At 47.4% G+C, this 11,484-nt stretch overlaps 1 protein-coding gene across 2 annotated transcripts; it reads right to left on the reverse strand.

Annotated features, from left to right (window-relative positions):
* Positions 1–4,427: 4,427 nt before the first annotated feature.
* On the reverse strand, positions 4,428–8,812 carry Got1l1 (glutamic-oxaloacetic transaminase 1-like 1). 2 transcript variants are annotated; one of them, XM_005398421.1, is made up of 9 exons: positions 8,607–8,812; positions 7,670–7,851; positions 7,268–7,379; positions 6,963–7,072; positions 6,700–6,789; positions 6,461–6,611; positions 5,819–5,984; positions 4,859–5,001; positions 4,428–4,623 (listed from the first exon to the last, which is right to left on the reverse strand). In XM_005398421.1, the coding sequence occupies exons 1-9, from the start codon at positions 8,767–8,769 to the stop codon at positions 4,472–4,474; spliced, it is 1,269 nt and encodes a 422-aa protein (XP_005398478.1). In that variant the 5' UTR covers positions 8,770–8,812; the 3' UTR covers positions 4,428–4,471. The 2 variants fall into 2 exon arrangements, with proteins under 2 accessions (XP_005398478.1, XP_005398477.1); XM_005398420.1 differs by having other exon boundaries at positions 6,700–6,792.
* Positions 8,813–11,484: the final 2,672 nt, after the last annotated feature.

Consider the following 11,484-nt stretch of genomic DNA (forward strand, 5'->3'; position numbering starts at 1 on the left):
CTGGCATCTCCTCCTTTCCGGGCAATCTCAAAACTGCTTATCTATGGGTCAGAGGTCAACTGGTTCCCACAAGAAACCTTATTTTTAGTTTTTACATCATCATGATGCTAATGATGCTCCCAGAACAGTAGCTCTGTGGCCCTCAGCACCCTCACTAACTATAATAGTAGTGGTTGCTTGGGTTTTGGTTATTAAGGTAAACAGGCTACTAAGTTCAAAAAGTGTAAATGTAGTCCTTCCCATTTTAACTCCACCCTAGTGGGAAGAAATACAAACTTAAAAATTGCCCATTTCCTACTATTCTTAAGTCACTAATGTTCAGTCTTTCATATTATTTCTCCCTTTCATGCATGTGAATTTACAGTCTTCTTTTACCACTTACTAAATAAGTATTTCCTTTGTTAGTACCTGCTTTTAATAATAGTCATTTTAATTGGAGCATAATAGTCCAGAAAACTGATAACCTTGACCACAACCTTATTGCTGGACTTTTAAGATGTTTATAACTTTTCATTAGATAATGTTGCACTGGATTTTTTCTTAAATAAAAGGCTTTAAAGTAAAAGTTTGGAGTTTTAGGGGGTTTGTTTTGTTTTGTTTTGTTTCCAATACCAGGGATCAAACTCATGACCTTGCACTTGCTGGGCAGGCACTGTGCCACTGAGCTAAATCCCCAGCCCCTAAAGTAAAAGTTTAAAAGTAATTTAATTTATTTAAATACTGCTTTGCCTTTAAAATTTCTATCTCCAAAACTATATAAGTCTAGTCACTGAGAATCAAATTCTACATATTTTTGAAAAGTGTTTTTCCTACATAGAAAAGTAATAAAAAATTTAAATATATGAAGAAAAATGAATGTTATTCATAATCCCATCACCTAGAGATCTCATGGAAGCATATCATTCTAGACTTTACTAAATATAAACACATACCATTTAAATATAATTAGCTTACAAAAATAAAGTCTCTTAGTAATACTGGTTTTTTGTTTTTTGGGTTTTTTTTGTCTTTTTGAGACAGGGTCTCGCTATACAGTCTGGCCTTGAGCTCACTTTGTAGCCCAGGCTGGTCTTGAACTGGAAACAATCCTCATGCCTCAGCCTCCCCGAGTGCTGGGATTACAGGTGTGCGCCACCACGCCCAGCAGTAATACTGTTTTATAATATATGTTTCACTTAAGGCATGAGTAATATAATGATAGTTAACTCTTCATATGATGCTTACCATGTAGCAGGCCCTGTTCTGACGTGTCTCACATATGTGTACTGGTTTAATGCTCCTAATACTTCTGTGACACAACCCCTGATAGAGACCCTCACTTTGCAGAGGAGGAAGCTACACCCTGCAGAAGTCGTGACCTGCCCAGGGTCACACGAGTGGAGATGTGCAGGGCCGCTGTGTTAACCTCTGCATGCTTCTGTCTTGCTTTGTGCGTCCGCTTTCCTTTACAGGTTGTTCAACTTAGATTTACCTCTCCATTCTTGGTGACTGTACAATATTCGGAGGAATGGGTACAGTATTGCTTAGTTAGCCAATACCTTGTCCTTTAGCCTTCAGATTCCAATATTTCTTATAATAAGCATTTGCACACACATTTTTGTGCACTTATTTCCAGAGAATAAGCTCTAAGACATGGAAGTGATGGATCAAAGAGTAATCTGCGTTGGGCAGGGCACCAAGAAACTGCCCTCTTTCAAAACATGTGCGTATTGTAAGACCTCTGCCCTCTGTTGGAAGAGTGAACCAACAGTCCTGCTGCCTTACACAACGCCTTCCCACCCACTTGCACAGCAGGTCCTGGTTACCAGCCTTCCAGTGAATGCACCATTGCTTTGATGGGTGTTGGGGCGGAATCCAGGGCCTCGAGCGCACTAGCTACACCCCCTGAGCTACACCTCAGCCCCTCACTGCTGAAGTCTCACTGTCCCGCCATCTCCTACACATCTCTGATTACATCAAGATCTCTCACTCACTGGCCCCACAACTTTTCCACTCTTTATCATTCCTTTTATATCTTTCTTTTTTAAATGGAGGTATAATTTGGCATACAATAAACTACATATATGTGAAGCATGCAGTTTGATCATTTTTTGATACACAGTATATGTGTGCACCCATGGAATCATCACACCGGGAGATCAAAAATGGCAGAAAGACCAACAGCACAATGCAGCCTCTCCAGGACCTGGAATTAGGACACCAGAAAACATCAGTTTAGTGAAGAAAAAAGGAACTAGGTCTCCAGGAATTAAGAGAAAGGTAACAATAAAACCAAAATCTGCAAAAAAAAAAAAACTGGAGAGAGTAAACTCAACACCAAAAAGAACAAAGCAGTCTGGAATGCTGACCCCAGCTCCTGCGGATGGAGTCGCCACTAACTCAAGACCCAAGAGGGTGGCAGCTCCAGGGAGAAATAGCAGACTGGGCCTGCAGTGCCCGCCATAAGCAAAGCCCACGGTTATTATAAAGTGCAAGAACAGTGTGGATTTTACTCTGAGACTAACTCCTTTCTCATATAACAGGCTACAGCTGGAGAAGAAATCCAGTGCAGTGCTCACCATATCTGAGAGCGTGTCATTACCCAGGAGCCATTTGGGGAAGGGGTTAATTGTTTCAGACTGAGCTACAGAACAGCTACACAGCAGCGTTTCTGATGAGGGATCACCTTACCACAGCGACTGAGTAGGAGATGGCCACAACAGACAGTTGCAGAGAGGGCATGGCCTAGACACACACCCACCTCACAAGTTTAAACCCAGGCTGGGAAGGACACAGGAGTCCCAACCCTCTATGATAAGTAGTCGGGCTAGTTGCATGTGGTTTTTGGAGGGGCTGGGTCTGAAAGTGCTGGCATTGAGTTCAACAGTCTTGTCTCTGCCCGCACTGCCTACATCCAGCACAGAACTCAGTGGTCTGTTTGCTCTCCCCATCTGCCAGTGTGATCAGGGCTACACCTTGGCTTGGACAGTTGCCATAGCCTGGAGTGTACAGACAGAGGTGCTTCCACAGCAAGAGGTGGGTAGTTCAGAAACCCACAAGGTGTAAAGCTAGGTGGAGAAAATGGTGACTTGGGGCACACAGGGGGACTTGGAAACTGGGAACAGCTGGATGAACACAGCTTGCCCTAGAGAGGACACCACTGACCCCACACACAGCCAGCAGGAAAGGCGGAGCAGCACTCAGCATTTACACACAAAAATGTGAGTGTGGAAACAAAATAGGATTTGAGAGTGACTCACTCTCCCTCCCTCATTACTGGATTACAATGCTAAAACCTTGGAGAGAAGCCATTCATTCAAAAACAAAGGCATGAGGCCAGGCGTGGTGGCACATGTCTGTAATCCCAGAACTCAGGAGGCTGAGGCAGGAAGATTACTTGAGTTGAGTTCAAGGCCTGCCTGAGCTACAAAGTGAGTTCAAGGCCAGCCTGAGCTGCATAGTGAAACTGTGTCTCAAAAAGACCAAAAAGAAAAAACAACAACAACATGTTTTGGACTCATTTGCTCATGTTGCTCCCAAACCTAGGATACCCTTTCAGCTCACTGCCCTCTATTGTCTCAATCCTGGCAACACTTCCAATCCTGGCAACTCAATCCTGGCAATTCTTTGTAAGTCTTATTTCTTCATACGATTTTCTCCAGCTATCCCAGCCCACACTGAGATTCTTCTTTTCTAAGTTGTGGACACAGATCTCTATATAATCGTTATGGGTTAGATCTAAAATGCCCCTCCTGCAAAACCTCATGTGTTCAGATCTCAGGAGAGTGAATGATGAGGGCTCCACCCTCATCATCAGGTTTATCTATTGGTTAGATCATAATCTGATGACATTATTGGGAGGCAATGGAAACAGGGCGAGGCTTAGTTGAAGGAAGTGGGTCCTGAGGGTAACCTTAAGGTCTCTATCTTCCCCTCGGCCTCTTCCTCTCTGGCTCTTTCTCTGCTCTCCCTACTTTCTGGCTGCCAGCTACAAGATGAGCAGCTTTCCTCTGCCATGTGCTTCTGTCCTGACGTTTCTCTCTTGGAGCCAGTCAACCATGGAATGAACCTCCTGGAACCAGGAGCCACAATAAATCTTTCCTCCTCTAAGTTGATTTTCTCAGGAATATGGTCACAACAATGAGAAGCTAACACAATATTCTATTCTGACTTTTATCACAATAAAATATTACTTAACTTTCCTATAACTAAAGCTTGTCTTCCAACCAGATTATAAAGTTCTGGAGGTGGGGGAGGCTGGCTTGTACCTGTTTTTCATCTTCCCTTTAATACCCAGCTCAAGGCTTTAACATAATAGGTGCTCAGTAAATACAAGATAGCCCAGTGAACATAGAGATTCCCTTCTTCTTCATGTTGTTTCCCTCTTTACTGAAAGTAAATGAAAAGAATGAATTGTTGCAATGAAGAATTAGCACAGGATTTTTGCAGACTAAAGCTTTTATTCCCATCAGTGGTCATTTCTTCTCAGAAGCTATTTCTCTGAGTCCTTTGCGGAAAGGACAGCCTCACTGATGCTCTGGGTGACGTAATCTATATTGCTGGCATTGATACAGGTGAAGTTAATCCGACCGTTCTTGGGAATGTAGATGTGCTTCTTCATGATCAAGTACTGTACCTGTTGGTCTGTAATAGTCACAGGATCTCAGGTCCTGGGGGGTGACTTCTAATTCCCTTCAGGACCAGGCAGGTTATGTGGGATAGAAAGGGTCAGCATTACTGGAGCCACTCCACTTTTCAAAGGAAATAATAAAAACCCAGAGCAAAGCTGTGGAGTGGTCACCTAGTCTGCAAAATGTAATGTTCCTGTAGAGGGATCTAAAGTCAGAATGAGGAAAGCCAGCCCCGCCTATGCACTTACAGCTAAGTCCAAGATAACCATGGGTCCCCGTCTGCTCAGTGATATGGTCCCAGGACCCAGGCGTACCCAGGAGCCGGAGCTTCTCCTTCACCTTTTCCTTGATCAGCATCATTTTCTCAACAACCACCTTTAGACTCAGCTTCCTGCCAAGGAAGGACAACAAGAAATGAGAGCGTGAGGTTGCCTCCCACCCACTTTCAGACCTCCTTGTTGCCTTTCCTCGTTCGCACCTTGTACAGCCTGGACAATGAGCCTGAAATTGCACCAGAGGGGCCTGGGCTTCGGGACAGTCATGGGGGCTGGAGCCTGCTGTAGCTCGAATTTTAGGAGTCTCCCAGAAGCCCACGCATTAAAGAATGCTCACCAGTTTCTGGTGCTGTTGGGAAGTGGTGGAACCTTTAAGAGCTAGGGCTGCATGGGAAGAAGGTGGGTCAATAGAGAAAGCCCAGAGGGGATATTGGTATGCTGACCCCTCCCTCTTCCTCTCTCTGTGCTTCCCAGCTATCAGGGAGTGAGCAGCTTGCTCCATGCATGCTCCTGCCATGACCTGCTGCTTCACCACAGACCCAAGCAACAAAGCAGTTGACATGGATGGAAACCTCCAAAGCTGTAAACAGCTAAACCATTCCCCTTTAAGGTGAAGCTCTCAGGCATATTATTAACTAACAGAAAGCTGGGTCACACAGATCCCGTATGAACTAAGCATACAAAGCAGGCTCATAGGCAGTGCTCGCTGGAGCAAGTGTTCAGACAGCTCACTGACTTAGCTCTAAAGTGAATGTCTTGCTGCCGTTCTTGCAAGGGCAAGCCTTGCATAGCCTCAGCTGCTGGGCTCCTAGGCTCTCATTAAACCTGATGAATGAAGGGAGACGGGGGCTACATGGGCAGAGAAAGAAGTGGCCAATCTGTAGGCACCACAGGGCTCAGGCTACCTGCCCTGCCCCAAGCCTCCGCCCTTACCACTCTTCCTGCAGCGTGGGGTTACAGAGGATGGTGGTGATGATACGAGACCCCCTGGCAGGAGGGTTCAGCCACAGTGCCTGGGCATAGCTCATCAGCTGGGACAGGACACACAGCAGCTCCTTGTTGTTGAGTGCCAGGACCACTAGGATGCCCACACCTTCATCTGCAGGGTGAGGAAAATGGCCACCCTCTGTGCCCTCCTCCAGGACCAGGGGCTTCACCTGTACCCTCCCCAACCTTGCACAGGAGAAGCTGAGCTCTGGAGACCTCACCCCAGCCCAGCTTGGCATCTGGCCCCGGGTAGTTGCCAGAGCCTCCTCTTCTAGAAAATGTTCCCAGAAACAAGAATCCTCAAGGAGGAAGAAATTTGAAAGGTCACCAGGTCCTACCCTCTCATCTTACCATCCAGGAAGCAGAAGGCTGAGCGGGTGAAATGATTTAACCAGTGTTGGAGTAGGTTGCTGGTTTTAATAACAGAACCTAGCGTTTGCCTTGCACTCTTCCCTTCTGCCTCCATCATGCTCTCTGGAGCCCTGGGCACCCTCCAGAGGTCAGATGATGTCAGCAACATCGCTGATGCTGTGAGAGCAGCACCACTTCCACCCCAGACTCTCCCTTCTCTTTCTGCCTGGTCCATACCATAAATGCCAAAATTCTTGGACAGAGACTGGCTGCAGAAGAACTCGAAGCCCCAGGATACAAAGTATTGCAGGATTCCAGCATCTTCTTCGAGGTCACCAGTGGATAAACCTTGACAGGGGATGTCAAAAAATGGGAATATCTGTTTGCTCTGAGGAGAAAGGAGAACCAAAGTATGAGACTGATGGAGGAGATGGCAGGCGGTGAGAGAGGAAGCTCAAGGGGGACACTGGGCTCACCTTCATGGTGGACATCACCTTTGCCCACTGAGATGGTGTCAACCTGCAGTCGACAGGGTTCCCGATCACAAGGATACAGCCACTCGGCACCTGCTGTGGGTGGAGACGGCCTGGTTGGGTGAGACACCTCCTCTCCCAAGGGGCACGGAGGAAGTGCTCCTCCATATTGGTTCCTACTAAAAGGCTTGGATGAATTGGGGTGGGGCAAGGAAAGAAAGACTGTGAGTCAGGTCTGGGGGAAGTTTCTGAGTGGAGGCCCCTACCTTTACCACACTGAGGAATATGTTGGTGTCCATGCGCCTCTGCTTGGGGTCCCAGAGGCAGTATTCGTAAACTTCAAAGCCCATGTCCTGGAAGATGAATCTGTGACTTTCTGTGGGAACAGCCCCCACCCCAACAGTGGTACAATGGAGAAGTGGAGACAGAGGTACTGGGGAATGGGGGTGGAGGGCATCGTCTGCCACTGTTCTCATGCCAGAGAAAGGTGACAAGAGTGAAGACCGTCATAAGGTGGGGATGAGCAGCCAGGATGGGGACCTCCGGTGGCCCTCATCGCGGGAGCACTCACCTTTGTGACATGAAACGATGCAAACTGTCTGAGCACCCCTGTGCCACACCCTGAGGAACTGGGCCCCAAGCTGGAAGGCACCACTCTCACCAACAGTGTGCACGCCCCCTGCCTGAGAGCAACATAAACAGGAGTGTGGAGCTGGTAACATCACCTCAGACTCTTGAGTGTGGTCTGGTTTTTTTCTTTCCAGTTTTGGGGATCAAAGCCAGGGACTTGCACGTGCCAAGCCTGTGCTCTACCACTGAGTTACACCCTGTACCCTTCCGTCTTGAGGAGTCCACAGATGGCTCCAGATTTGCATGTAGAGCCTGGCTCTGCCTGTCCCGGCTGACTCGGAGGATCTGCTGAGCCTCAAGTGCTGCCCCCTGCAGGTCCAGACCTCCATGGCCTTGGGCTCACCCTGTTCTCCACGATGGCTGGGCTGTGCTTGCCGAACAGGAGCTCCAAGGAGGCCTGGATGAATGATTTCAGGCCCATACCAGGCAGGTACTCGTAGATCAGAGAGGGGTCCTGGGCAATCTGCAGTCGTGTCTTGTGCACCACGGGTGAAACCCAGGGGAGGCCTTCATCGGTCATGCAGACTGTGGGAAGACACAGCGGTGGTTCCTTTGCCCCTTTAGAGCCTATGCAGACAACCCACCAAGTCTGGCCTGGGGCCCTTGGGCTCTGGAAAGTTGCAGCCCCTCCTTTTTGGGGGGCAATTCTAGGGACTGAACGCAGGCCTTTGCACTGAGCTATATCCCCAACCCTTGTTTTACTTTGAGACAGAGTCTCACTAAGTTGCCCAGGCTGATCTGGAAATAAGATCCTCATGCCTCAGCCTCCTCATTCACTAGGATTACAGGTGTGCACCACTGTGCCCAGCTAAAACCTATGCCATGTTAAAAGCTAGATGTTATATTCTAAGTGGGAGTTATAGATACATGAGGCTAAACAAAGGCAACCTTGACTTTCACAGTGAAAAGGGCTGGTTACATACCAATGGGTTCTTAGTTCAGGAATAACAAAGGAAGAGAGAGAAGGAGAAAGGGAGAAGGAGGGAAGGGGAAAGAGGAGAAGAAGAGACAAAGGAGTAGGGAGGACAGTTAGAGAAAGGGGTCCATGCAGGCCCCAAGCACAGAGACTGGAAGAGATCACGGTTCTTACCAAAGCCCCAGGAGCCCCTGCGGCAGGCAGAGGACACAGGACAACCTGGGACATTCTCTGCCCATGTCCCCCCTGGGAGTTCTGTTACCAAGCCCAGATGTTCCTGCCTGCACAGGCTTAGGCCCGGCCTCAGTGTTCAGCAGGGGAACACTGTTGTAGCCAGCACGTAGAGACCAGGCACCAGGGTTACCTCTGTAGACCAGGAATATCTTGTGAGGGTCATTGTCCTGTTTGTAGGTCTTTAGCAAGACGCCCTCCAGCTTCTGTGCCATAGGCACATCTACAAACACCGAAAGGGTGGGTGTGATGGAAAGGACGGTGGGGCAGGGACTCAGAGGGGGCTCGTTGTCCATGCGGGGCCAGAGGTCCAGGCTCTTTCCTGGGCAGACACTGCAAACAGCTGGTTTCCAGGGCAACAGAACCTCACAAGGCCAGCCTGTGGCAGTGATGTGAGGACAGGAACATTCCATCTTCCAGCAGGATCCCCGGGGAGGACATGGGGCAGTGAAGGATGGGATTCCCAGGCACCATCCTCTACCTCACTGCTGCCTCTGCCCCACGTTCTGCCATCCTGAACAACAAGCCCTGCCCACAAAACAGACAGGTGAGCGGGGCAGCCAGGCTGGGCTTCCCCTGTGGAAACAACAAATCCAGGTCACATAACAATATAAGTCCAGTGAACAGTCTTTAAAACTTCTACTTTCATTGTGCAAAAGGCCAAGTAAAAGTCCCAGATCACTCAGCAGTAGGAGTTGAGAGATAATTGGGTTTGCTTGTTTGTTTGGGGTGCCAGGGATAGAAGCAGGGCCTGGAACACACTGGACAAATGCTCCACCAGTGAACTATAGCCTAAGCCCCACAGGATAAATGCTGAAACCTTCTACTTTCATTTTGCAAAGGGCCCAAGATTTTAAAAGCAATAAAAAAGGGGCCAGGGATGAAGCTCAGCGGCACAGCACCTGCCTGGCAAGCACGAGGCGCTGAGTTGGATCCCTGGTACCAAAAAAGAGAAAGAAAAAAGAAGACCAAAATAAAAGCCTCCCCCTTTTTCTAAAACCTCTTTTTTAAAAAGCAATAAATAAAACGTCCTATATTCTTCTATACATCTTTTCAAAGTGTAATATGCAACTCAGGAAATCCATGCTATTTCTTTTTTTTAACACTTCAATTATTTTTATTTTTTTTAAAGGGGTAATGATATTTAATTGCCTATTTTCCACCAGTGGGCCAAGGATGAGGTGGAATGGGGAAGGGGTCAGAATACTTTTGGACAAGTAGTAGCTAGCTGAGCACACACTTGGTAGATGCTCCTTATGCCCTGGAGATAAGGCTGAGTCAAGGGAATATGGTGAGGCCAGGAGGAGCTCAGGGGCATTCTTCAGGGACTATTTCTATCAGGAACCCAGAGTCAAGCAGTGTGCGTTTGTGAATGATTTGGTGGTTATTACCAGTAAATGACGGTCACAGAGGCCGAGGAGCACAGTCACCCCTCAGAGCCATTCTCACATCTTGATTTCTTTTTGCTTTTGAGTAACGCCTTTTCTTTCTTTTTTCTTTATTCTTTCTTCCTTCCTTCCTTCCTTCCTTCCTTCTTTCCTTCTTTCTTTCCTTCCTTCCTTCCTTCCTTTCTCCCTTTCTCTCTCCCTGTCTTTCTGTCTTTCTTTCTCCCTCTCTCTCTCTCTTTCTCCTTCTACTAGAGATTGAACCCAGAGCCTTCTCACAGAGATACTTCCTCAGTCCTTCTTAGCTTTTATTCTGAGACAGGATCTCACTAATTCACTAACTTGGCCAGAATGGGCCTACTTGCAGTACTCCCAGGCTCCCAGAGTGCTGGGATTACAACTATGTGCCATCATGCCCAGCTTAAATATCTCTTTAAACGATTGTTGTAGACATTGTTGGATTCTGCCTAGGTGTGCTGTACCAGCCAATGTACCCAGTGCCTACCCTCTTGGAGAAATGCCCTTGGTTGGTGGGAACCCCTCACCTGGAGGCCACCTGGAAGGTTACACTCCCATCAACAGGGGCAACCAAAGACTACCTGACTCAGGCATACAAAAGCCAACTTTCTCGTGTTGGGTATCTCTGTGGCTTGTTGTACACCTCAGTGCCAACTCCCAAGTGAAGCCAAGGCTAGACTTGACCTGGGGCCACTTCCTTGCTTGGCCTTACCTATCACAACCTGCTTTACTCACTCCATTGCAGGTTTCTCCTGAAGGACACTAAGTCCTACCTAGGTTGGATCTTAAAGGTCCTGTGATGACCCAAGTGCTAAAGACTTGGCCTTCAGCTGATGGACTATTGGAAGGTGGGTGGGAACATGAGGCAGTGGAGCCTAGCAGGAGGAAGTAGGTCACTCAGGCTGTACCCTCAAAGGATCTCCCCCACCTCTTTCTCCCTCTACCTCTTCCTCTAGCTCCCCCCTTTCCCAGCTGCCTCAAGCAGCTCTGTTCCACTATTCATTCTGGTCATGACATTCTGCCTTACCACAGACCTAGAAACAATGGAGCCAAATGACCATGGACTGTACCATCTGAAATCATGGGCCAAAATACAGTAAATCTTTCCTCTTTTAAATGGCTTGCCTTTAAATTGCTTGCCTTGTATTTTGTCATAGCAATGGAAAGCTGACTACCATATATTCCTTCCCCAGATCATGTGTCCTCTGAATCCCTGTCTCAGCAGGTTGCACTTCCACAGAACCTGCCTTGAGGTAAATGATAATGAAAATAATTCAGATGATTATAGAAAAGTTTAAATATAAAGAAGTATAATTAAGTGCTGGTGATATAGCTCAATGGTGGAGCACTTGCCTAACATGCACAAGGTTCTGGGTTTGATCCCCATCATCCCAAAAGGGGTGTGTGTGTGTGTGTATGTGTGTGTGTGTGTGTGTGTGTGTGCATGTGTGTGCATGCATGTGTGAAACTAAGAATGCAAATTTACTTCATTCAATCTTTAACCACAGTCAGCATTTTGGTGTACATCTTCCAGTTTCTTTTCTATGACATTTATATCTTAGGATAATTTATATGAACATTTGCATGTAATTTTCTTAAGTGTTCATG

The sequence above is a fragment of the Chinchilla lanigera genome, unplaced genomic scaffold (genome assembly GCF_000276665.1).
Source record: "Chinchilla lanigera isolate Chin_1 unplaced genomic scaffold, ChiLan1.0 scaffold00062, whole genome shotgun sequence".
In the NCBI taxonomy this organism is placed as follows: domain Eukaryota; kingdom Metazoa; phylum Chordata; class Mammalia; order Rodentia; family Chinchillidae; genus Chinchilla; species Chinchilla lanigera.